The 27,272-nt window shown below is 48.0% G+C and overlaps 1 protein-coding gene across 2 annotated transcripts in view; it reads right to left on the bottom strand.

The window, feature by feature from the left end:
• Positions 1-27,272, bottom strand: part of TTC27 (tetratricopeptide repeat domain 27) — a 1,731,040-nt gene that overhangs the window by 149,331 nt on the left and 1,554,437 nt on the right. For both annotated transcript variants that reach the window (XM_078648753.1, XM_078648752.1), the window contains exon 16: positions 6,358-6,523. In XM_078648753.1, the coding sequence (XP_078504879.1) occupies positions 6,358-6,523 (166 nt within the window). The remainder of the gene's footprint in view (positions 1-6,357; positions 6,524-27,272) is intronic.

Raw genomic sequence — 27,272 nt, 5'->3', positions numbered from 1 at the left:
ACTGACTACAAACTTAAATTGATTTGATATATATATTTCAATTGCTGTCCAAAATATCTGGGGCATGCAGTGAAAGGCTCAAACAATAAGATATCTGTGTTTGTTGTCGAAAACCCCCCAAAATAAAATGCCGCTAAATGCCGCTAAATTTCTATTTTTGTGCAGCTAAATTTTCATTTTTGTGCCGCTAAATTTGCCAATCCATGCCTCTATATCCTGGGGGGTCTGATTTGTGTCTGCAAGCAGGAGGGCTAACCGAGCACAAGTGAAGCAGATGCTTTGCCCCAGTGTGCACATCAGCCCAGTAGCTCTTGAAATGATGCAGGTCCCCACCGGTCAGGGCTTTAAGCCATTCGATGGTGATGCCCTGGGTCCTGCCAGATCTCAAAGCGACCTTACAAAAAACAAGTATTAAAAATGCAATAGGTCTCGCCTTTAATTAAGTTAAAGCCATTTGCTTTGCTATACAATACCATTAGCAAAGCAAATGGCTTTAACTTAATAAAAGGCGAGACCTATTGCATTGAATGCTTGTTTTTGCTGTTGTAACTGCTATGAACTTCTAGGGGATATTCCAAGCCCAGCTTCACAGAGCGGGTATCATGTTGACAAAATAGCCATCAATCACCCCACCAGCACTCACATCGGAGACGTTTCTGTACAGTATGTCATGGGTGACAGGCAACAGAAGAGTGCGAGGAGTGGGCGGAGCTCCCTACTGTACGTCTGAACTTTAGGCGACCCGACCGGGTGTCCGTTTGTGAAGTGCGCCCAAGGCACAACCGCAATGCAGCATGAGCAGCACAATATAGTCATCTGTATACGTCAACCACTAAATGCTGTTTGTTTTCTAGAAATAGTTAGCGCCGGTCGCACGAGAGAGAGTGAAAGGCGAAGACGGCTGCATGAGAGTGAAGCATAAATAAAGTCAACAGAGTGACAACCCTGAGGGAGGCCATCCTCAAAACTGTTCACACGCTCAGTTATTTCACCAAAATGTTCCCCCAGTCATGCTTTAATAACAAGTAAAGCAACAGCATTGGCCACTCGAAGAGTCTCCGTGATCAGGCAACCACGATACAAAAGCTGCGTTATCAGAAGCGAGAGCGCGCAAGCTAATTAAAGTAAACAAAGATGGCGTTGGGCTGTCCACATGCACGTGCATTTTTTTGTCCCTCCGTACGCGTGCACATCTTGAATCGATTACAAAAGTCACTTGCAAGGCGAGAGCAGCGCTGCGCGCTGCTAACACCAGGCGAGACCTAAAAAATGGACATTGAAATGGGTTTACGCAGCAGAGACTAGCACCGGGCTGAACAAGGAGAGTGTGGTACTCGGAATTACTGGGCACGAGCATCTGTCCTCCAATGAAGCTGCCACTTAGGGAGAATCTTCTGTTGCAGCAGAAAGGCAGCGCCCTGCACCCAGGCTGCATAACTTAGATCTCCATGCTTGATGACTGAGCGCAGCAGTTAACACCCTTCAACCTTCATCATAAAGTTGTGGATGTCATGTTGGCAGGGAGGCCTCCTTCCACAACACCAATGTATGCCGGTCATTGGGACAAATTTGAGGATTGGTGCTGCACTCAACCAACTACAAGAGAAGTTTTCGTTAGTTTCATGGTTTGTTCTTTCACTGGCCTAATAAGGACTTGCTTTGGCACTGTTAAGGTCCACATGTCTGCTGAATTTTTTTGTGGTTGTCAGATGAGCCCTCTTTATTTAAATCATCCGATGTGATGAGATTTTTCAAAGGTTTTTCAATTTTTTCGCCAAAACCCTTTGCGATGCCACAGTGGGACTTGAACTTAATCTTCACTTTTTTATGTGCCCCACTTCCATGCATTAGGAGCCACATAAGCAAAGGACCTCCCACTCTATATTTCGTAAGTGCCACTTGGCTTCCCTTCTGACAAAAAGAAAGCTGGGCAACCAGTATACACATGTCTACAGTAAGATGCCTGCAGCTTCATTTAACAGTGTCCATTTTATCAGACCATTTGAAAAAAACTGCATTCCCCTTTCCCAAAGAGAAGGTTAGGGACTACTGATTCCAAATAAGAGTAGCCAGGGCTGCCGAGACTGCTCCACACAAGACAGCCAATTTGATTACCAAAGGGCAAGGTGCGCCAGGGAGAAAACTTGCCCTTTCCAGATCAGTACAACTCCAGCTCGGGGGCTATGAACTTAAGCCTGTTTAGCACAGATACATTATTTTCAGAAATAAGATTATTACTAGCCATTGGCAACAAATTGACACTTTTCAAATGGAAAAGCTCCCCATATATTTCTTTTTACACATGGTGGGCATGGATCTATTGTATCAGAAGTGTTCCAGAAAACCCACGTCCTATCATCATCCAAAAAATCGTGGGATTCGCTAGTTAAGTGTTTACAAAAGAACACCCCCCCCGCGAAGGGCTGCTATATCACTCTGTAGAGAACAGTGTTTTCCCGCCGGTATGTCCTGTAGCAAACAAATCTTTTCTTTTTTAGTCTCCAATAGTCATGGATTATCTAGCTACCTCTTGTATCCTTCGTTCCTTTCCCCCCTTTTCTACCCCCTCTTTTTAGTTGAGTTATTAAGAAAATTCCTATATTGTTGTTTCCAGGGAATTTTGATACACAAAATCGCCATAAATGTCTAACTTCAGTTGTGTTGATGGTTTCAGCATTATAGCAACAGTTTGCATATATGATGATTGACACCCTCTTTTGTGACCCTGTCAGTACTGCACTAACTCATGTCACAGATATTTATCACAACTGTGTGTTGCACCACCAAACTCATGATCCAAAGAATAATTTGGTCCATCCAATGTTGTTACTATTACATTTCGTTATTCTCCTTTTTCTCAGTCTAAGACGATTGCTGGCGTCCCGAGGTTGAAAACTCCTATGGCACAGGAGCCAATCATTATCGACTTACCATGGATATAGAGGGTACAGTCTGACTGCGGAGTTACAGATAGTTTGAACTTCGCAGTGCAATTGCATTTCAAAACAGAGTTAAAAACTAGAAATTCATATCAAATAATGAGCCCTGATGAAGTCCTCTGAAGCGGTATGAAACGTGTTGGCTGTTTGGCCTTTTTTTATTGATAAAGAAATTTAATAGTAACAACATTGGATGGGCCAAATTATTCTTTGAATCTTGAGTTTGGTGGTGCAACCCACAGTTATGATAAACTTTACTTTGGTTGTGAAGTCTGCTCTGTAGATACAGCGGGAGCAGGGGTGGTGCACACCATTGAAGTTTGATACTCCAAGCATTGGACTTTCTATGGGATATTTGTGTGGGAAACTTTTGTTTCTTCCTTAGGGGCAGGTGCGTCACATACACATTTGGTGTGTATGTTTGGGTTCGCAGTTTCCTTTTTGTATTGCATGTAACAGATATTGTTAATCCACTTCTCTGTACATGCTTGACTGCAATGATAGATGCATCCATACTATACTGAGATGCTATATTCTCAGCCTTTTTTCTCAATGAACACTTCTGAACTGTAAAATCAGAAAAAGGGTGTGAGACACCCCTCCACACTCTCTCCTATTTGCGATTCAGCAAGGACTGCCCAAACAATTTGTTGAGCTGGAAATAATTTTTCGATGCGTTAAAGGGCTTTTGTATATTAAGAAGAGCCCTAAAATTGCTATCACTGCGATTTTGTGAATCGCTGGGTTTTTGACTGAAAAAGGGCTTTGTACATCGAGCCCACATTACTCAAAATGCCATTCGTAGAAGGCTCAGTTCGGAAAAGGCATAAATGCACTCCCTCCTACACATAAGGCCAAGAAACAGAACGCTGGAACACCTGCAGTAAAAAAAAGAAGGAAATGCTCTCATGACAACTCTTAATACTGCCAACTAATTTCATATCCAAAATGGAAATCATAATTTCCAAGACAGAAGTGAAAGTCCTCTCCAACATTTCAAAAGATGTCCAAAAAGCCTTCTGCTAGCAAGTGGATCCAGTCGAAACCAGTTCTAGCTTGTTCAGCAGGACATTCATCCCGGGATTAAACATCACTTTGCAGAAGTGCTCACAATGTAAAATGGTGGTCTCGCTAACAAAATATTATGCATTACTGTTAGAAATGGGGGCCTCTAGTTGGCTAGGGTTTGCACCTTTGTCCAAGTAGGGACCCTTCCTTTTAGTCAGGATAAGGGAGATACACTCCTAAAATAACCCCAGCTCACCCCCTTGGTAGCCTGGCACGAGCAGTCAGGCTTATCTTAGAGGCAGTGTGTAGAGCATTTGCACATAATTACTCACACTAGGTACGGTCTTAACCAAGCTAAAGACACAATTGTATTAACCCATGTCAAGAGAAAAAATCTAGCGTGTTGTGCAAAGTAGGGAGATCCTTTTTTAAGGACGAGAACCCTCACTCACCCGAATGTGACCTGCTTCATCATAGGGTTTCCTCCCCACACTGGGGCCGCAAGGTCCCCAGTGTGGGCTTTAACTCTCCAAAAAGGATGGAAGAGGAGCTGAGGTGTTTTATTTGTTTGTTGGTAAGAGGGGACCAAAAAACACAGTGAGTGAGGGGCAGGGTGCAAAAAACAAAAAGTAAGTGTGTGAAAATTGGTAAAACGGTCTCCAGGAAACCAAATGACTTTATTGTGCGGTGTCCTGGGGAAGCATTAAAAACTAAAAGGAATAGTGGTTAGCAACAAATATACCCCTAATATTGGGTCAACATGATTCTGCCCTCTGTTAGACCCCCAACAGGGTTCAATGGGCATTTGTCAGGACCGAAATTGCAATTAGTCACCCCACATAAAGAACATAAAAATAATGTGTACACAAGAAACAGAGGTTTATACTGGCCCCCAAAGATTGGTAGCCGTATACAGAGAATTTTGTGGAATACGTGGTCTCATCTGTAAAAAATAGAAAACAAAACATAACCAGAATTCTTCCAGTTTGTCTGCACAAATAATCTTAAAACAACAGAAAAGGAGAAAAGGAGAAAGATCCCTAAACACCAGTAATCCCAAAGGAGGGGTACCCTTTGGCTGAAGAGAGGTAATCGAACACAAGTGACCAGGTAATCTCTAAAATATATTTTTTCAGACCCCTCGGATTACTAGTGTTTGGGGATCTTTCATCTTTTCCTATTGTTTTAAGATGCCTCTGTATATTCTGAGTTTGGGCATACTAAACTTTATTTTCCTATCTGGTCCCAATGGGAAGTTATATTTATAAGACATCATAAATTAACTCCCATGCTTTCCTATGGCCAGGTAGCCTTTCAATAGTGAAAAACGAAATTGTCAGTATTTCACTATCAGGATATGCCACACACAGCAGGGCATGTCCTACCTTTCACCTACACTGCACCCTGCCCACAGGGGTACCTTGGCCCTACCTTAGGGGTTACTCACATGTAAGAAAAGGGATGGTCAGTGCCTGGCAAGTGGGTGTCCTTACCAAGTCTACATGGCCGTACTGGACTGCACACAGACACCTCAGTGACAGGTCTGAATTACCTTTGAAGGGCTGCATGTGTGGGTGGCACAACCAGTGCTGCAAGCCCACTTACAGCATTTGATTTACAGGCCCTGGGCACACACAGTGCACTGTGCTTAGGACTGACTAGTAAATCATAAAACCAATCATGGAATCACCAATCAATAACAACAATTTACAACAGGAGCACTGGCCCTTTAACACTGAACAGCATTGAGAAAGTGCGCAGAGACACTAAACCAGCAAAAACAGTCAAAACCGGGAGGTAAGAAAACAAAAAGACAGGGGAAACACGGAAAAAGATGTAAAGTCTAACAATTACTTAAAGAGCAAAACAGGCACTTTGCTAACTGACTGTACCAATTTCTTAATTTATTAGTGTCTCCGGTTCACATACAAAGTTTGAAACTATAGGTTCTTCTGGAGGTTTTTGTCCCATAGGAATGTGTCTTAAGGGGTGGTAGCTAACAAGTGATCCCCTTCTCTAATGACAAGTAATCAAAAGTGACTTTAAGTACCTAGTGTGTTATTCTTGGCAGGTCTCAATCTGAAATTTTGCACTGTATAGAAGTCCTGCGCTCTGTTGAAAGAGGTTGCTTTCAGAATTCTGTGTTTTATATTATTAGTGATCTGTATTTAATGGGCTTTATTCTTCTTTTATCACTATGTATTCATTTGTGATCAAATCTGCGTACTTTAATTGTTCTGTGAATTAAAATAAAGTAATAATGAAGGATAACAGAAAATAACCCTTTTTATTGCCTCCCGTGGTTGTGTCGATTTTTCTTTTCCCCGGACTCTATGACTATAGTATCACTGGTTCCTTATGCACTGGATAACATGCCTGAAGTTTCAAATGCACACACAAGCTCGCTTACCTGTACATCCTTGTATTTGTCTCGTAAATCCATCAGCCGGTGATAAGCTTTAATAGCCTCTTTAAACTCTCCCACATCTGTGCAGGTGAGGATATAGTTTTCCCATATCTGCCAGTGTTCGTAGTTGCATTTGATTGCTTCCTGCAGTGTTCGAAAAGCTTTCACTCTGGTTAAAAAAGTTGAAACAAATATGTAGTTCAGTTGAAGACTGAATTAGAGGTTCATTATTGACAATGGCCCAAACAAACATGATATTGCGAATACAATTTCTTAATAAAAAAAGAATGATCACATGTCTGTCTGGCACAATTTTGCAGTAAGACCGGTTTCCCTGGTCGGTTCTGTTTTTAGGTCTGGCTAATTCAGCATCAGCTGGGCACTAGAACCCATGTAATCGTAAAAAGTAAGAATAAAAAAATGGCTGTGCTTTGGTCTGTGAAGGGCCCCATTGTAGGGAGATACTGGAGATCAGGAGGCTGTGGAATGTGTGTTTCCCCTGCTTTTCAGCTTTCTTTGGGACTTTTCCCTGAAAGCCTATGTGTGTTTCCACATTGTCTCCTCATGGAGAGCTCTCTCTTGTTTCTGTCCCTCCTGGAAAGCTGTCTGAGCAGCAATATTACATTTCAGCTTCACAAGCTGCTTTTTTAACAGCATTGAGCAAGAGCAGAGCAGCACATCACTACACTGGCAGGCAGGGGCTCTCCACATGGACATCGCAGTATAGCCCCGCTGTTTTCTGTGTGGAATGTACTGATGCAGAGATGTGGAGGCAGTCCCCTTCAGTTCTCTCCACGCCTGTTATGCCCGCTCCCACTGCAGAGCCCGCCTTAGTTTCCATGTTTTTTCCGATTGGGTTAGTTAGCAGAAGGCAGTGTCTCCCTCGTTCCCAAGTGATGGGCGGGGGATGGTCACACCGGGCAATGGGTAAGGCGGTGAGGCGAAGTTTTCTCTCCAGAGGAGCCTTTGAGGTAGCAGTGACCATTGTTGGTTTACTCACACCATGAATCCAAATGTCTTATTTACCCTCAGGGAGCAGGACGGATTTGGAGGGAAGCCTGCCTGCCATGGTAGTGCCACTGCCTCCTTCATGGGGTCTTGGAGCCACAGATTTCAAGATAGACGTGAGTCCCCTGTGGCCCACTTCTCTTCCCCTGTGACAGGATTGGGGCCTTCTGTTTCTGTGGAGTGTGTTGTGAGAAGGACCTGCAGGTTCCCCCCTGATTAAGACCAGGCTCCTTGGGATTCAGGAGAGGTGGGTGCAGTTGTGCATCTCCCATTCTCATTCTATGCCAGGATACAGTGTTTCAACAAATGCAAGTGTATGGTCTCCTCTGATGCCCCCTCATTAGAGTGGCCTTGAAGTTTGGTCTTATAAGGTCAAAGTGCAGGAACACCTGCCCCTCCCTCCATAACCGCCTCAAGCACTGGAAAATGAGGCGCACAGCCCAACACCAACTCAGGTGCTTGTTTGTGGCTTTCTCATGACCTCTTTATCAGCTTACCCTGCGAGCCCAAGCTCCTGGTAATACTACAATGACTTACCGGCAATTCCATTATTCTGAGCTATTTCTTCCTCGTTACAGTCCTTTACCAAATGAGGAGGTCACTTCGTCTCACAGAGCCATAGTTACTAGTCCTTTGTCAGTATCACCTTCCCAAACGAATATGAACTGTTGCGCACTCATTAAGGTTCTGTCTCTTCACTTGACCATTCTGTTATCGTAAGCTATTCTCCAATAACAAACCTAGACCTGGAGATTACTCTCCCAAGAAAAGGGGGGCTAGGGTGGGTGTAACCAACTGCAAAGAGGTAGAAATAATTCACAGTAATTGACTAACTGGTAGGCAATTATGGCAACACCTTCCTCGTTACAGTCCTATACCAAATGAGTAATGCAAAGCTTTGTGGGTAATCGAGGCTAAATATTGCCTTGATCAGGAATCACATCAGCCAAATCATGAATGCCATAGTGTCCATTTGAATGAAGAGGGCCCCAAAAATCAAATTCATAGCCACTGAAAGAACCTTGGAACCAAAATTCCCACAATGCAACCCCCACACTGAATCCGATAATGTTTAACAAACATTGAAGGCGATGCCCAAGTTGCACCTTGTAAATTTCCAAAACTGATTTTCACTGAACCTCTGCCCATGGGGGAGACATGCATCATGTTGATCTTACCCATCAAGGATTGAATTGGAGATTTTAATCCTTTGCTGACAGGGCCAACATTAAAAAAACACATTTTCCACCTACCTGAAAGAAGAATTTTTCTTGATATAAATAAGAATTGGTCTCTTCATATCCAAGGGATGAGATGACAGTTGATCAGAAGAGGAGTCAATAACCAACTCTGGGAAAATCACCTCTTGTCACTCATTTGGTTTAAAGTTTGGACTAGTTCTCATCACAAGTCTGTCAGAAAAAATGTCAAATAAGGGGATCTGAAATACAGAGATCCTAATTCCCTAACCTCCGTGCTGAGATGACGGCAACTAAAAAGAAGACTTACACTTCAAAAAGTGTAGACTGGACAACTCCAGTGGTCCAAGGGAGCTTTCTGTATCAACTCTAGCACCAGATGCAAACCCCAGACTAGACACCTTCTTTTTCATTGATGGTATTGGAACAGAAAAACCCCTCAGCAGCCTGCATACATAAGACTCAAGGGAGCCTATATACCTTGCCAAGGTTGTCTAAATGCCTTAATGGCTACCCACTGAAGCATCAGGGTGGCAGGAGAAAGGCATGAGTCAAAATCATCTAGAAGAATAAAAAGAATCTTTAGCCCCTAAAATGAGGTAGGACATACATATTTGGGGATAAACCACTTTCCAAATGACTCCCAATAGACCCTCACCTAGAACCATGGATGCTACTGCTAAGTCACTTGAAAATCCTCTTTTCTACAAATTAACCTCTTAACTTTCAAACCCACAATGTGAGCTTGGACAGGGACATCAGATGTCGGGATTGATTAAAACAAGGAGATAACACAAAGAAAGAACTAATTTCTGACCCCTTCCCATCTGACAAAGAACAGGAAACCAAGACAAGCAAGCCAAGTGGGATCAATCATTATCACCAATGCCTACTCTGTCTTGATTTTCATTAATATTTTTGGAAAAGGGGGAACAGCATAAAGATGGCCTGCGTGCCATGGATAAGACATTGCATCCATAGCCGAGGCCTCCACCTTCCTGTACCTGAAGAAGAATTTCTGGCACAACACATTCTCCATGGTCACAAATAGATCTGGTAATGGAAACCCCCCAGCCCTGCAAATGTTTCTGAACCACATTGGATTGGAACCTGATTTGATGGAAGAAAACCCTGCTGAGTTTGTCCTCCAACATATTCTCCTTTCTCTTTATATATACTGCTGTGAGGGAAGGTACATTCCGTTTTGACCATCTGAAAATCAGCTCTGTTCTGTCGGCTAGACAGGGTGCATCCCTCTGCCTGTTCAGATAAGATTGCGTCATTATACTGTCCATTATTATCACCATTGAACAGCCAAGAGTCTGTTGAAAAAAAAAAGGCAAATATGTTATCCTTCACTCTCTTCAGTTCCTTCCAATCAGAAAAATGTTTGATCATCTGCAAAGGCCATCTGCCCTTGAACACTTGAGTGTCCAATATTGCTCCCTATCCATACCTATTTGTATCTGTCATGATAACTTGAGTCTGGGAAGGAGTCAAATATGTCTTGGTTCTTAAATGCAAGGGGTTAAGCCACAGGTTCACTTCTTGAATCACCTCCTGTGACAATAGAAGAAGAGTATTCTGGTCCATTGATACTAGATGCCACTGTTTCAGAAAGTGTCAGACAAATACTCCCAGATGAAATATCGCCCAATTGATAACAACTAGCGCTGCAGCTACAGCACCCTGCACCTGCTGCCAGCTTCATGCTGTTCATACCGCTATGGCCTTGCAACTAGAAAATATGACTCTGTATCTTCAACTTCCTTGTTTCTGGCAGGAGAACCATCCACACATCTTTACAAAACATTGCTCCAATAAATTCCATTAACTGTGATGAAATCAGGTTTGATTTTTTCCAATTTATTTCAAACGTATGATCATGCAAAGGACTAAGCACCTTCTGAAGATGATCCCTAGTCTGCTGAATCCAGGGGGGAATGAATCATCCAATCATTCAACCATGGGTGTATTGATATACCCTTCTTGTGCAACAGAGTTACCAATGGAGCCAACGCCTTAGTGAACACCCTCAGTGCTCTTTTTTGACCAAATGTGAGAACAAAGAATTGAAAGTGGCGACAAACCACAGGGACTTCTTATGCTCTTGATAAATCAGTATGTGGAGACAAGCAGCTGCAAATCCAACTTCAACATAAATTCTGTTTTGGAACCAAATGAATAATCCTCTGAAGGCATTCAGTTTTGAAATAAATTGTGGATCCCCATCTGTGCACTTACTTCAGGTCTAGACCCAGCCGGCAACCACCTGTAGCTTTCTCCACAAACAACCGGATTGAGTAGATTCCTGAGCCTTTCTCTTCTCTCTTACTGGAAGAACTGTCTTTTTCCTGAAAAGATCTTGTACTCTCACCCAAAAGCCAGAAGCTACTTCCTTGTTTCTCGGGATAGGGATGCACATCTGCTCTGGAGGATTTGAGCAAAAGTCTATACTGTAGCCTTGCTTGACGATATTTACAACACAAAGAAACATCCCATCCTGTTTCCAAACTATCCAAATGTCTCAGACACGACACCCCACCAGTGGGTCAGTGTTTAAAGATCCTTGGTTTTCAGGAGAGCTTAGTGTTTTGGTTAGAAGGATGTTGGTTGGAATTTGCATTCTTGCACTCCTTCTTGGGCTGGAACCGTCTTCTTCTTGACTACCTTTGCGCATCTTGGGAGGAAGATGAGATTGACTTCCATTTATAAGTAAATGCATGCTTACAGTCTTTAAATACTTTTGTGACATTGGAATTAAGCTGTTCTCCATAGAGATATACTCCAGAGAAAGGAATATTTAGCAGTGCAGTGATTTTGACATTTTCAGTTTTCCAATCTCATAACAAAATTTGTCTTCCAGCCAGAATGGAATATCAGCCAACATTGCTGAAGCCCTGAGACAGCCAGAGGAGACATCAGTAGAAATTTGTCTTGAAGCTCCATGTTAATTAGCGTGTCAAAGCAGTCATTCCCTTCCTGCATGGTTGCAACAAAACCATCAAAAGTCTTGACCAGTGGGGGGCGTGGCCTGACACCGAGAGGAATGGCTGCGTTCTGAAGCGGCTCATCGGCCCTCGCCTAACTTTCCGCTCCAGATCTGATGCCTGCACACCCCTTTCACTCTGCACCTAAAGGGTATGCCCTGCTGACCACCTGGACGTAACTGGCCTCTTCTCCCGGCCACCACAAAGCCCGTGACGGCGGCTGCTTTCCGGGGCTCCACAAGCCCTGAGCCCTCAAGATGGCGATCGCGGCCGCCGACCAGAATGCTGCCTGACTCCGGGACTGCTACTGGAGTCTGGACGCCGCCTTCGCAGTGATCCGGCTGCGACGGAGATGCGGAAGGCGAATACCTGCGAATTCGAGAGGACCCCGTCTCCCTAGCTTTAAGTGAGTGGATGCCCAGACTGGAGAGAGCAGCCCCCCCCCCTGACATCCAGGGCGATATTCACTTGAGTCCCCAGCTTTGGGCCTGCCGCCGGGGACTGCCTCTCATCACCTGAAAACCTTTCTGACTGCCCGTCTTGGCCCCCCCACACTGCGCCACGGAACCGGCATATCTCCCGATCCCCTACAACGCGCGGTGAGACACGCGCACTGGGACCTGCCACTTTGAGACGCCGCCTCGGCCACGCACAAGCAAGGACTGGGCCTGGCAATTACTGGTGTTGTGCGCACGGCCTGGTACTGAGCTCCCGCATGGACTGCCTATGTACATCTCGACTTTTGGTGGCAGTTTGAGATAGTGGGGCCCTGACCAAGCAAGCACTGCTTTTCATTGAGGATCCTTCTAACGTGGCCTGGTCCTAAGACATTCCTCCCTCCCTCTCCTGGGCTGACCTGCCTGAACTCTCCGGCGCGAGGCACTTGTGGACATAACCTGCTCACTACATCGCAGTAAGTGACGAGCTCTTGCCTCCCCCGGCCACTAGTGTTTGCTGTGCTCTCTCTGTTCCTGGTTGCACTTGGGATTTGGAAGCCCTGGTGGCGGCGAACCGAGGACGGGGGTGACTGATTGCCCGGGCAGGTGCCTTTTTCCTAACTGTTTGCATTTTTATCCGCGACACCGGACCACAGGGTGCGGATTAGCTTTTAAGATGGCTTCTAATAAAGGCAACAGGCCGTCCACCCAGCGGCAGATTAATAAACTTTCGTGGGGCTCCAAAGGGGACAATAAGGAGACCAACCCCGAGCCACCGCCTAAGCATGCTACCCCCCCCACCTGCAGTACGACCACCCACACTGGAGAACGTGATGGAGGCGATAGCAGGTGTCCGCTCTTCTCTAGAGACCCGCATAGACTCTGTGAACATAGAGGTCACCCTGTTACGGGCAGATCTCCGCAAGATGGACTCCAAAGTTAGGGACATAGAGGTCAAGACTACAGCGCTCATGGACGACACCTCCACCCTCCAGCAACAGGTGACCCAACTTCAAAAACAACAGCAGCAAATGGGGGAGCTTCTCGATGATTACGAAGGATGCGCTAGGCGCAATAACCTTCGCCTCCTGGGGGTTCCGGAAGGAATGGAGGGGCCGGCTGCTGATCTCTTTGTCGGGAATTTGATTCTGAAACACCTCCAGCCGAAACAGCTGTCTAACTATTTCTCCATTGAACGGGCGCACAGGGTCCCAGGTGGCAGTCCTAGGCCGGGCGCTCCCCCCGCCCTATAATTGCTAGAGTATTTAATTTCCGTGATCGGGATGTCATCTATTAGACGGCGCGAGCGGGGCCGCCCCTACATCTGGAGAACGCCCACATCACGATCTTCCCTGACTTCACGATGAAAGTGCAAGCTCGAAGGCGCAGTTTTCTAGACGTCAAGAAGGCCCTACGTGCTAAAAATGTAAAGTACGCTATGCTGTTTCCTGCTAAGTTACATGTGGAGTCGGAGGGCAAAACTTGGTTCTTTGTGTCCCCTGATGAGGTCTGGGACTGGCTCGAGGGCTGGCGTCAATCAGGTACAACTCCGAACAATCGTCGAGAAGCAACCAGTCCCTCTGACCACAACCTGCTTCCTGAGAGCCAAGAACTGTTCACTGATGGAACTCAAGGTGACCAATGACGTTTTTAGTTTTCGACTGCTGGAACTTCTTCTTTGGCCGGCCACATACCTCTTGGTTTGTACTTGTTCCTGGGCTCCATGTGCTTTTTCTCCGGTCCGGACACCATGACCCGTCCAGTTGGTCTCATTGTCTCTTGTAATATGTAAATGTTAACACCGATACAGTTTGATCTCAAATGTGTAAGGCAATACAATTTTGTAGGCTTTGGGCGAGGGCCTCCAGGGCTCTTCAGGCACCCAGACAACGTTTGGAAGGGCGACAGGCACTCTGCCTAGTTGGGGAGTGGATAGTTTAAAGTCCACGGGCAGGGGGACAGGGTGGGGGGTTGGACAGGGAGGGAGGGGGGTTTTGGGGTTTTTTCTTTTGGTTTTGTTGATTTTTGGTTACAGAGCATGTCGCAATTTGGGACGAAGTGGGCCACAAGATTTAAATCATTGCAATGTGTTATTTCGATCCTTCACGAAGATGTCCCTTAATGTTTCTTGGTTAGCCGCTGTGTCCCCTGAGTTGGGGACACTCTGTAGATCCTTCCCCTCATTCCGTGCTTACTTCACCCATCATGACGACAAACCTCCTTGATAGGAAACTCACACTCATGACATGGAATGTCAATGGGTTGGGAAATAAAATCAAAGAGGGATTGTACTACAATTTATTAAACGTCATGCGCCCGACCTTGTCCTCTTACAGGAGACACATCTTGTGGGTAACTGCTGTAAAGCACTTCAACGTTGGGGTTATAAATTGCTGATCCATGCTGGGTTTACGTCAGGGTCCCGGGGCACCGGTATTTTAATCAATACTACTCTCGCACTTACACCCGCGCGTACATGGGCAGACCCACAGGGGAGGTTTGCAGTCCTAGAGGCCACTTGGTAGGGCAGACCATTGAATGTAATCTCAGCTTATATTCCGCCAGCATTGGGGACGGAGGCGTTACGAGATCTTGGCAAAATAATGCTAGATATCCTTCGGGGCACTCTTATCATTGGGGGCGACTTTAATATGACGATGGACGTCACGGTCGACAGACACCCCCAGAGACTCTCACACAGGCCAGGGTCTGATCTCGCAGACTTTACACGGGCTATGGGAATGGAGAACCTTTGGCGTACACATTACCCTGACACTCCCTACTTCACTCATTATTCCAATGCCCACAACAGCATGTCTCGCATTGATTATATCTTTTGTCCCCTGGCCGACGGTCATCTCCGTAACATGCGAGGTCTTCCTCGTGGCATTTCCGACCACTCCCCCCTCAGTATCGAGCTCACTTATCACCAGCAGTATACCCGAGGGCCGATTATCGTTACCCCTGGATTCTAAAGATCCCTGATATCAGGGCGGACCTAATTGATCATACTGACTTTTATTTTGCCGAAAATGTCGGCTCTGTGACTTCGGCAATAACATTATGGGAGGCCTATAAAGCTGTTCTTAAAGGCAGGGCACTGGCTCTCAAAATAGGATATATCCGTAAACAAGATGAGCAACTGACCCAAATTGAAACCGACCTGCTTAGCCTGGAGTCCGCCCACAATGCTGACCCATCCGACACTACGGCCTCCCGGCTTCAGTCGAAACAACTAGAATACAAGGACTTGGCTTTGGAACTGACGCAAGTGAGGCTTCTCCAGACCCGCCATAGAATCTATGAGTTTGGAGATCGTGCCGGTAAAATGCTAGCATGGCTTGAACGTCGTGAACAGGGATCGCGGTGGGTCCCACTCCTTGTCCAATCTGACGGCACGCGCATAACAGCCCCCAGGACGTGGCGGCGGCCTTTGCTAACCACCTTGAACACGTCTATACAGCTAGGGCGCACTATAATGCCGAAGAGTCACAGTCCCTACTAGACGAAATACCCTCTATTTCAGATGAGGACAGGGAGGCGCTAGAGGCAGACCTTACCTCAGAGGAAGTCAGCAATGCCATCTTTGCTATTAAATCAGGTAAAGCCATGGGCCCAGACAGGGTCCCAATCGAATTCCTGAAATCCGTGGCTCTAGGGATCACTCCACATTTAAAAAATATGTTCGGAAAAAGCAGAGGAAAAGGCGTCCTGCCATCTGACCTGAGGTTGGCATCTATCGTTGTTATTCCCAAACCAAATAAACCCCCTACGGATGTCGGTTCTTATAGGCCAATCTCATTAATTAGTTCTGAGGCCAAAGTATTGGCCAAGCTCCTGGCCACCAGACTCCTCATGGTCCTCCCATCCCTGGTCCACGTTGACCAATCGGCTTCCTCCCACACCGCAACACAGCATTGAACCTCCGCCGAGTCCATAATGTACTTGGGAGACGGCAGCATTTGCAGGAAGACGCCGCTATCCTCTCTCTCGACGCCACAATGGCGTTTGACTCGATCGAGTGGACATACCTTTTCGCCGTCTTGACAAGATCCGGGTTTGGGCCCAATTTCATACAGTGGGTCAAGCTCCTCTACACTGACCTATGGGGTCAAGTTAGGGTCAATAATCACACTTCCCGACGATTCCAGCTGCACTGGGGAACACGGCAGGGGTGTCCCTTGTCGCCGTTGCTGTTCGCCTTGACTTTAGAGCCTCTGGCGCACTGGATCCGTGTGGACCATTCTATCCGGGGCTTCGGTTGGGTCGAAGGTGTTGACAAAATTTCATTATACGCGGACGACATACTGGTTTATATGTCCAAACCCACCGCCTCTGTGTACAATCTCTTTCACGTCCTAGCTAATTTTGGGAAATATTCGGGCTACTCAATAAATTGGTCCAAATCGGTCCTGTTTATGTTACATGGCCCACCGCCTACGTTACCCAGAGGTTACTCCGTCCCTCTGGCTGTTGAAGGTTTCAAATATCTTGCCATTTTTGTCACCCCGGATCCCCAACTTTTTTACGACCGCAATCTAAAGGGCCCCTTACAGAGACTACATGACGATATCTCCCATTGGAGATCCTTGTCTCTGTCCCTCCCCGGCCGAGCCGCCCTATTTAAAATGCCCGGCACTTCCCCGCTTCCTGTATATCCTCCAGAACTGCCCATTCCCGATTGCAGATTCCTTTTTCACCACCCTGGAGGGAGAAATTTGTTTATTGCCATGGGACGGCAAGGCACCTTGCATCGCTCTCAGTAAACTCACGAAGGGGTGGTATGATGGCGGCATTGCTCTAACTGACATGCGCCTCTATTACTGGGCGTCCCAGTTGGTGGCCGTTAATCAATGGATCCATGGCACTCCCGCAGACCAGGCATTCCATCTCGAAGACCTTCAAACGGGGCGCGAGGGCTACCTAGGGGCCCTCAACGGCAAACCTCAGCGTAACCACTACGTTGGTCCTATGCAACAGACAGTGAATATATGGCACCGTGCCACCAAATGCCTTGGTTGGTCCAACAAGTTCACTAAGGTGACACCCCTTTGGTCCTCGCACAGCCTGGGCCTCCTTTGTCACCAGCCAGGTTTTGACAAGTGGGATACTATTGGCATTTTCACCGTTGGGGATCTGTTACATAAGGGGAAACTGCTCTCCTTCCCTGAACTGCAACAGAAACACACATTCTCACACAGGGAGGTATTTCGTTACCTCCAAGTTAAACACGCTATTCAAGCAAATATATACCTGACCTCTCCTCCCTCCCAGAAGCCTCACCCTTAGAGGACAGACTACTTCCCGAACCCCTGTTGACTAGGGCGGTTTCCTGTACTTATCGCAAGCTCTGTAATAACCTACCTGATTCCTTTCCTGCACTGCGCCACAAATGGGAGGGGGACGTGGGTGACTTAGAAGACACTGACTGGTTAACGGCGCTGATGTCCCCACGGAAATCTGCCATCTGCCACTGATTCCGTTTGATACAGCTATAAATACTCCACCGCACCTACATGTCCAGCCCGCTACTCGCCAAACTAGGTAGACGCCCCGACGCCTACTGTCTGCGCGGCTGCGGCATGATAGGCCCCTTTTATCACACTTTGTGGGAATGCCCGGTGATCCAGCGACTAGGGCAAGGGGCTGTTAAGAAAATGACGGAGGCACTTAACGAATCGATTCCACTCACTCCCCGGGGAGGCATCCTTAATGTTTGGGAGGCAACTGACCTGACGGACATGGAACACCAGTGGCTGGCCCTGGGATGCCTCCTCAGCAAACGTTCCGTAGCAATGCACTGGGGCTCCCCCGACCGCCCGCTTGTGATACGATGGGTGGAGGAGATGGATAGGGCTATGTTAGCGGAAAAAACAGTATATAAACTTAGAGGTTGCCCTCAAAAGTGGGACAAGAAGTGGGGGCCATGGAATGTATACAGAGGCGAAATCTGCAGTTCTCCTACTGTCGACATGGCGCTAGACAGGGTACGACCTGCCCCCTAGGGTTCTTTGCGAGAGGCGCTCCTGTGCCTGGAGTGTACCCCCCCTACCCCCCCTCCTGGTCTTTGTGTCCCTGTATACTACTATATTGTTGCTATTTTCGCAGTCAAGGCATTGTTGGGGCGAGGGCTGCTCTTTAAGATCCTATGCATTTGACAAATATGTGGCTTAATTGTATTCTATGCTTTTTGCATCCTTCCGTCCACTGCCTGATGTGCTCTGTTTTCTTTCTTAATAAAAAACTTTTATTTAATTAAAAAAAAGGCTTGACCAGTGACTGCACCAGGTTAGCAGAATAGATTCCAATGCATAAGACCAAGTACAGGGTCACACAAGTTTCCATTAGAGCTGACTCGGTTTTCTTGTCCATCGCATCTGAAGGTGTACAGTTATTCGGACTGACCGCGACGTCTTTCGAGCGAAGTTTACCAACATGGAGTCATTTCTGCATAAACCTTGGGACCAACAGATGGTCCTACTCTTTCTATTCTCTTAAAATAATACACTTGATCTTGTCATGTAGTGATTGAGCTGGTTCTGAAAACCCTAAACACTGAGCAAAAAGTGTAGAAGCCTCATCCTCCACCATCTCTATCAAAGGAAAATCCAGATTATATCTGAGAAGTGAAAGGATCTGTTCCATTCCCTTCTTTCTCACAAATTTCCCTTTTTTAGAAGGACCAGCAGTCTCATGAGAGGATGAACTAGAAAAAAGGCACTGGAAATCTGAATCTACTGCATCCCTTCCACCCTGTGCAGATTTAGCAGAGGAGGATCGTCTTGATCAAATGCGCTCACTCGGTATATCCTCGTTTGAGGGGAGCAACTTGTGATGCTTGCATTTACAGTTCTTTTTCCCTCCATGGTTTTTCAATCCTGAACCAAACAAATACTTACTAGTCCTGTTAAATAGGGTAAAATCAAGGCCCTTTGACAAAAACCAAACTATCTATTATTTATTCTAGGGCCAATACTGGGTTCACCTGTAAACCCCATATTCGAATGGCTGAAGAAAAAATTCCTCAAGCTGGAAAAAATAGGTTCTCTAAGCCTGCCCAGGCCTTAAAGGGGAACCAATTTAAGCAGAGGTTAAAAATCTTCCATTTCAAATTCTTCTGACCCTTTTTTGAAAACCAGGACTCAAATTTTTTACTTTCAGAATGAGAGTCTAAGATCTTAACCATCAAGACACAACCAATTCTTATTTTGAAATGAGCGCCCCAAGTTTAAATATGTTTACAAATTATAAACTATCCAGTGTCTCCTCGCTACTTAAAAGCATTGAAAACAAACACCTGAAAGCAGTATCTATTGCATGTCTTTAATCCTCATACCACTGTGCTCCATCCAGACCCAGTTTTCTTCACTTCCTTTATTTTTCCTGTTGTTCAGGCCCTACTGTGAGTGTACCCTATTCCTCTCAGTACCCCGTTCAATGGTCTTATTAGGTCTCGGCTAGAAACGTGCGAAGCGCGTTCTCGCCAGAGAACTATAGTGATCAGGGGGCGGAGCTTGAAGGCAGCGGAGATGGCCGCTTGATTCCCTAGCTCCGCCAACGACACCGACGATCCTTCAATATCCTGGACAATTGCAGACTAAATTGCTCCACATCTGCATCCCAGCGCGGCGGCAGCACCCGAGAAGCTTCCAATCCGGTGGAACGGGTGAAATACGGGCCGGTCCGGGGTCGGAGTGGTAGAGCGGTATTGAGAGGCGGCGGGCCGCAGACCACAGCCCACAGTGAATCCTGACCCGTCCGACGTCGCGGTGCGTGCGGCCGGTGGTGGTGGGTGCGCCCGCGGAACGCCGGAAATTTGACCCTGCCTGGATCGCACACAGCGGACACCCCCAGACTGTCGAGGGAGTGCTCGAGCGGAGACGCTGAGGCCATAGGGAGACTGCGAACGCTGACTGACCCGCTATGGCGCCATTTTGGGACCGCTGGGCCGGAGCGGTGACACAGGTGAGCAGCACGGAGCGGGGGCATTACTGAGACACAAAAGCGACTGGCGGCGCCCCTGCAGGGCCGGAGGTCTACGCTTGGAGAGCGGTCCCCCTCCCACCCCACCCCAGCGACTTTGCACACAGCAGCGGCCTAGGCGGGGCCCCTCTGCCGAAGGGGCGACCACCCCACTTGAAGACATCCCCACTCGGCAGACCACACACAGCTGGTTCAAGGGCATAGAGGAACGGAGCCCATAACTGCTTGGTAGCCGGAACACTGGTGATTGCCGGAGTATCCAGAATCCACGTCGGACCCGGCTGGTGGGTCGGTCTCCCCACGGACGCGCAGTGCCTGTTGGGAGGGTCTGGTGCAGACCCGGGTCGAATTATTCCATACGCAGGAACGTGGGGCCAGTGTCGGGCATTACCCTGAATTGACGCCTCGCACCTGGCTACCGGAGGCCACTCTCGGGCATTCCCATCCTACCCTCCCCACAAACTGAGCAGGATATTTCACCGGCTGGGACATTCGGACGATGTCCGTAGCGCGCTATGGGGAAAGGCGATAAAACACAGAGCAGACTCCCCTTCTCACAGCGACGGGTGCAGACACAGAGCACTCCAGTCCAGCGCACAGATGATGAGAGATCGGACGAAGCTCAGGTGGGGGACACGGACCTCAAATCGATGCTCCGCTCCATGGAGCAGAGTATCCAAACCAGTATAACTGCGCTGGGGTCCAAGATGGATGCCATGTCATACAGAATGGATCGCATGGCGGAAAGACTGGACAAGCACGCGGAGAAGCACGACATGGCGGAAAGGAGACTCACGGAGGTGGAAGAGGCACAGACTAAGCTGGATACAGCGTACCGGCGTGTGGAGACCCTCATGAGAACCCTACAGGATAAGACGGAAGATTTGGAGGCGAGGTCACGTCGCTGTAATCTACGCATCACAGGCCTGCCGGAGTCCACTCAGACCGGTAAGATGGAACTCTTCGTAGAACGGCTGCTCACCACGCTCCTGGGAGAGGGGGTGCTCTCGACCATGTTTGTAGTTGAGAGAGCGCACAGATTGTTGGGCCCCCAACCGAAGCCGGGGTTGCCCCCCTCGACCGATTATAGCCAAACTCCTCAACTATAGAGACAGGGACACCGCGCTCAGGCTCGCCCGAGCCAAAGGGGACTTGCGTTTTGAAGGCTCTGCTATCTCCATATTCCCGGACTTCACGGCCAGAGTGCAAGAAGCTCGCAAACATTTTTCCCCCTCACAAGAAGCGTCTCAGGGAATTGGGATTGGACTATGCGATGCTGCATCCGGCCAAGCTGCGCGTCAACAGGCAGGGCCATTCGCACATTTTCACAGACCCAGCAGTGCTCCACAAAGCCTTGAAGACGTGGTCTAAGGAAAAGCAGAATGGCGGGGAGGTACGACAGATGGATAACGGCGGAAGCCAACTGGATGAGCAGGAGTGACTTGGGGGTGAATGACTTCCTGGATTGGGGCCCCACATTGGATCCTGTTTGAGGCTGGGACTTCTCCCTATGCTGGAGAATGGACACGTGCTGGCTGACAGACCACGGCACACGATGGGAACGATATGCAGATAAGTGCTAATTGGAGCTTTGGGGGGGGGGGGGGGGGCGGAGGTAGCATTTACGCAGTATTGCCTATTCTAGATGTTTGGGTATGTGGGGCACTGCCCCCCCGCCCCCGCTATCACTGCGACAGGGTGGGGGCCTCCTTTTTCTTAGGGGCGAAGAGTACAGCTGTGATTTGTTGGGGAGCATAACGATGTGCTACAGGACTTTGCTTTGATTGTAGTAAAGGTGTTGGGTGGCGGGCCATGCGCGCGAAGGTTGGTATAGAGAGGGCGCTGACTTGTAACCTCTGCCCTTGTGCACATTGCTTTTGGGAATGTTGAGACTGTTGCGGGGGTGGGTTGGGTGGGTAGGGGATCGGCAAGGCCATATTGGGGTGGGACGGTGCTGGGGACGATGCAACATGTGAAACCAGAGAATAAGGCTTTGGCGGTTTTCCTTGATATGGAGAAGGCCTTCGACTCGGTGGAGTGGCCCTTCTTGTCGAGAGTCCTGAGGAAGTTTGGGCTGGGTGAACCATTTCTACAGATGATAGGTGCGCTGTACTATAAACCTAAGGCCAGGCTGTGCATCGGTGACAGGGTTACGGACGTGTTTGAGATAGGTAGGGGCACTAGACAGGGCTGTCCTCTATCCCCTCTACTATACGCCCTTGTGGCGGAGCCCCTGGCGTGTGCGCTCAGGGAATACCATCGGAACGAGGGCATCAGTTTCCCCACGTACAAGATTTGCATCTCCACGTATGCGGATGATACTCTGCTGTATGTACGGGACCCGGAGCATAACCTCTCTTCGGTGTTGAGGGAGGTGGTCCGGTTCGGGGCGCTCTCAGGACTGAAGGTGAATTGGAGCAAGTCGGTGGCATTTCCGCTGACTCCGACGACCCAACGGTTTGACATGGAATATCCTCTATTGTGGTCCACGGAACCGGTCAGGTACCTGGGGATCCAACTACACCCAGACCCGGAAGTGTTGGTACGGGACAACCATGGGGTGGCATATATGAAGCTGGTCGATGACGTAGAGAGGTGGTGCAGACTTCCATTGTCTCTGATGGGACGTATTGCCTTAATGAAGATGATCGTGTTGCCCAGATTTTTGTTCCTTTTTACTAACATCCCGGTGATATTGTCTAAAGCCTTTTTTAAAACGTTGACACAGCCGCTTGTACGGCTTGCCTGTGGTGGTAAGCAACCACGAGTACAATGGAACGTTCTCACACTTCCATATGACCAGGGAGGTCTGGGAGCCCCAGATTTAGAGAGATACTACCGGGTAGCACAGGCAGCGCACTTGCATACATGGATACATGGGGATAGTAATATCCCTCACGTGATCTTGGAGCGCTTGTTTACGGACCCCCTCCCTCCTCCGGCCACTGTTTTCCAACCGGCTGCACGCCGTGTGGGTTTACTAGACTCCATAACAGCAACGAACCATGCCTGGCATGCACTGGTGAAAAAACAAGACGGTGTATTGCTGTATTCCCCACTAGTTCCTATAGAGGGGCCGGGTGGCTGGCGCCGCTGCGAGAAAAAGAGGTCACGCGCGCTCTACACCAGTTGGGTGTCACCACGCTGGGAGATCTGTTCGAGGACGGCACGGTAAAGTCCTGGGACCAGATTGCACCAACTGGCACAGCGGTCACACTATTGCACCGCTTCCACTTTCATAGAGTGCGGACTGCATTCCTGGAGCTTTTGGGTCCTGACATGGTCGAGCCGCCGGACATCCCGGAACCAACTTATGTGATTAACACACCTTCGTCACGCAAACTGGTCACGCACTTACTTAAAATAGGATTCCAACACAATGCCCAACAGCTTTCCAAGGCTAGGCTGGACTGGCAGCGTGATTTGCAGGTACAGATTGATGATTCCATGTGGAAATACTGTTGTCAAAACACTAGGAAAGTATCGCTTAATGCCCGACATAGGTTGATTCATTTTAAATACCTGCAACGCGTCTATTACACCCCGGAACGCTTACATAGGTACGGGCTCCGTCCGTCCCCTGAGTGTGAACGATGTCGCGCCCCGTGGCAAATTTCCTACATATGGCGTGGAGTTGCCCTGGTATTAATAAGTTTTGGGAGGACGTTTTCTTGGAACTAGGCCAGATATTAGATACAGAGCTCCCTGTCGACCCCGCATTGGCGCTGTTGGGACACTCCAAAATACTGCCGGCGGCAGTGCGCCGCCTAGCGGACATGGGCTTGCTGCTCGCCAGACGAGTTGTCGCACACTGCTGGATGCGAGACCCCTTGCCAACGAAATGCTGATGGGCAAGGGACATGCTGTACTGTAGTACCCAATCGCAAACATACAGCGAGCTCCTTCCACCGGGGAGCAGGCCGAAGAACTTTTGGGCCCTATATCATACTTATCGAGCAGCTAGGGACGGCGCAGGGACATTGGAGGAGGTAGTGAACACCGGAGCTTAGACACTCTTTCAATACATAGGTCTTAACGGGAGGGGAGGAGGGACGCCCAGTGGCGACACGTGACGGTCGGGGGGGACGCCCCGGGGGCGGTGGACATGCTGCACAGGTCTCTCTACAGTAATATCATACATGGAGAGGTTGCAAGTGGGATCTCACAGTGAGGGGGGGTGCAGGGAGAGGAGGGCGGGGGTGTAGGAGACACCGGTGCAATTGTAGTGGAATTGAGTAAGAGCTACTTAATACTGGCAAGTCTAACAGGCAGTCGGGGAGGTTGGGAGGGGGTGGGGAGGGTGGTCCGGGGACGGTTTGAGATAGAGTTTAACGGGTAAATTCAATACTGGTTCACACTGAAGAGTTGCGGTCCTGATTCTGCCATGTTCTATCTGGTAGGCTTTCTGTTGAGGGATAGGCCAGGGAGGTGGGCGCAGACACGTTATGGGGACTTGGGTCGACAGTCGGTTCCATGCTACATGCCGCCGGACCCCCGGGTTGTCGGCTTAATGGCTGTGATTGCTCGCAACAGAAAGTGTGATATTGCCTCTTTGACTTGCTGCCGGCCCCTTGGGTTGTAGGCGGATAGCTGTGTATGATTGATGATACCCGAATAAAGGTTTTTGAAAAAAATAAATAAAAAAAAAATAAATAAATAACTATAGTGATCAGTTCAGCCGACAAAAGCCGACAAGGAGTGGAGACAGGAGCTGGCCACGCGCACCATGCGCAGCATTCAAACAGCATGGCAGAGTCGGATTACGACGCGCGCTTTAGGATTTGGTCGCGCGCGTCGTGCAAGAGCTTCTTAAATTTCGTTTTCCTTTTCACCTCGGAAACCCGGCGGAGTTGGGGACGAGCGTCGGCGTCCGCGAAGGAACCAGGACGAGCAGCAATGGAGGCGGCGGAAGCGCTGGAGGAAGGGGTAATGCTTGTTCTCCACAGAATCGATCTACCGACGTGGGGCCAGAAGATGGAGGAAGCTGTACCGGGTGAACGGGCATCTCTTTCAAGCCAAACGCTTTAACAGAGTGAGCACATCATTTAAATAACCTTTTCAAGAAAGCTCCGTTGTCGCAGCTTGCATGATGTGTAGTTTGCCTCGAGGTACAATACTGCCCTGCCTCATATTCACGTGTAGCGTCGTGACGTGTATGTCAAGCATAGAGTGGTGTCTGAGGGAATCCCTGTGTTCGTCACAAGCTAGGGTGCGGACCGCTCTGCCTGTTTAAGGAATGCCTTCCACTGTACAGGGGCGTTGTTATCAGCAGTGCAGCAAGTGCAGTGACACCAGGGGCATGAGGGCGCTTTTGCACCCTGTAATGGCTGTATTGACGTACCCAACCACGGGGCGGAGGGTTGGGGGCGGCATGTCGCTGTATTGTATTTCCACTCCCGGCATCCTCGATACGCCACTGCCGCTAAGCCCAGGCATCATCTTGAGAGAATTCCTGTTGTACTACTTTTGCCAGACCTGATGGGGCTACCTTACATATCCCTTGCCCTGGACAGGGATTCCAAGCAAATTGAGAAATGTCAAAAATACCTTTACCTGAACTTGTGGGCAAGTTGTGGTCTATGTTACCAAGTACCACTTTGGTCTCTATTGCCAGAGAGTACTTGGGAGGTGTCCCATGCTCTTTGAAAAAGATTTGTTTTTGTCAGAGCACGTGCTATCACACCCCAGGTGTTTGATAGAACTTAAGCTTAAGCCTTTGTTCAGCTGTTGCATCTCCAAGTCCACAGGATGACCTGTGGTCTTGGCTTATATCCAGTGATGGTGAATACAAAGAAACCTTCCGACCCCATTAAAAGTCATATGGATCAAATCAGACTCATACACTTTGACTTTACACTGGCTACACATCAATACAGTTCCAAGAAACACAGGTTGAAAGGTAAAAGTGTAATCCTTGCCTCCTGTCTGTCGCCTCACAGTACCAGACAAAGAGGTCAAGTGCCTACATTCAGGTGGCAAGAACATCTTTTGCCATGAGATCCTGTCCTGGTGGGATGGCTAAGTAATATGTGAAAGTCCTTTTATGTTTCAGCTTTCAAGCTATCTTTGGAGCCAGGGTGTGAGTTTTCAGCCCTGGTGATTTGTTCGAAGTCAGCTATCTTTCTGCTGCCAAGTTTGCTCTTTGCCTTACAACCACTGCTAACAGTGGCACAGGGGCTTTGTGAACCCACCGCTTTACCTGCTACAGCAGGGGTGAGGTTCTTTATGGGCTACCTTATCTGCAACTTGGCAGACAATAGCTCATAATTAACTCCAAAAGGAAGAACTGAAAGATGGGCAGATAGAAAAGGCAAAGAAGGATGGACGAGTGGGTACATTTAACGTGTGGGTGAAAGAATGAATGGGTGAAGGAATGTTTGATAAAAGGATGGATGGATTGATGGATGATTGGATGGGTGAGTGTATGAAAGGATGGATGGATGGATGGATGAATAAGTGGGTGAAAGGTTGGACGAAGGTTGAAAGGATGGGTGGGTAAAAGGATGGATGGTGAAACGATGGTTGAGTGGATAGAAGGCTGGGTGGGCGAAAGGATGGATTAATAGGTGAAAGGATTGATGAATGAGTAAAAAGGTGGGTCAGAGGATGGGTGGGTAAGAGAATGGGTAGATGAGTGAAAGGATGGGTGGGTGAGTGGATGAAAGGATGGATGTATAGATGGATGAATGAGTGGGTGAATGTTTGTATGAGTGTTGAAAGGATGGCTGTGTAAAAAGATGGATGGTGAAATGATGGATGAGTGGATAGAAGGATGGGTGGGCGAAAGGATGGATTGATGGGTGAAAGGATTGATGAATGAATGAGTAAAAAGATGGGTGAATGAGTGGGTCAGAGGATGGGTGGACGAGAGAATGGGTAGACAAGTGAATGAAAAGATGGCAGAGTAAATAGAAATCTTGGAAAACGATGGATGGATGGGCGGATGAAAAGATGGCAAAGTAAATGGAAATCTGAGAGGATGGATGAGTGGGCAGGTTCATTGGTAGGTGTGTGTGGAAGAATGGCAGTGTGAATGAAAATCGGAGAGGATGGATCGATCAGTAGGTGAAAGGATAGCAGAGTAAATGGAAATCTGAAAGAATGGATGGGTGAGTGAAGGGATGACAGAGTAAGTGGAAATCCTAAGTATGGATGTATGGGTTGGTGAAAGGATGGAAGAGTAGATATAAATCATCTGAAAGGCGTTATTGCTGGATGGTCAGATGAATGGATGGAATGGCATAGCCAATGGGTGGGTGGGTAGATGAATGGATGGAATGGTGAAAGACTGAATGATGGAT

This window comes from Lissotriton helveticus, chromosome 6, assembly GCF_964261635.1.
Source record: "Lissotriton helveticus chromosome 6, aLisHel1.1, whole genome shotgun sequence".
Classification (NCBI taxonomy): Eukaryota; Metazoa; Chordata; class Amphibia; order Caudata; family Salamandridae; genus Lissotriton; species Lissotriton helveticus.
Note: the sequence above shows the minus strand (reverse complement) of the source record. Positions and strands in the feature narration are given on the sequence as shown.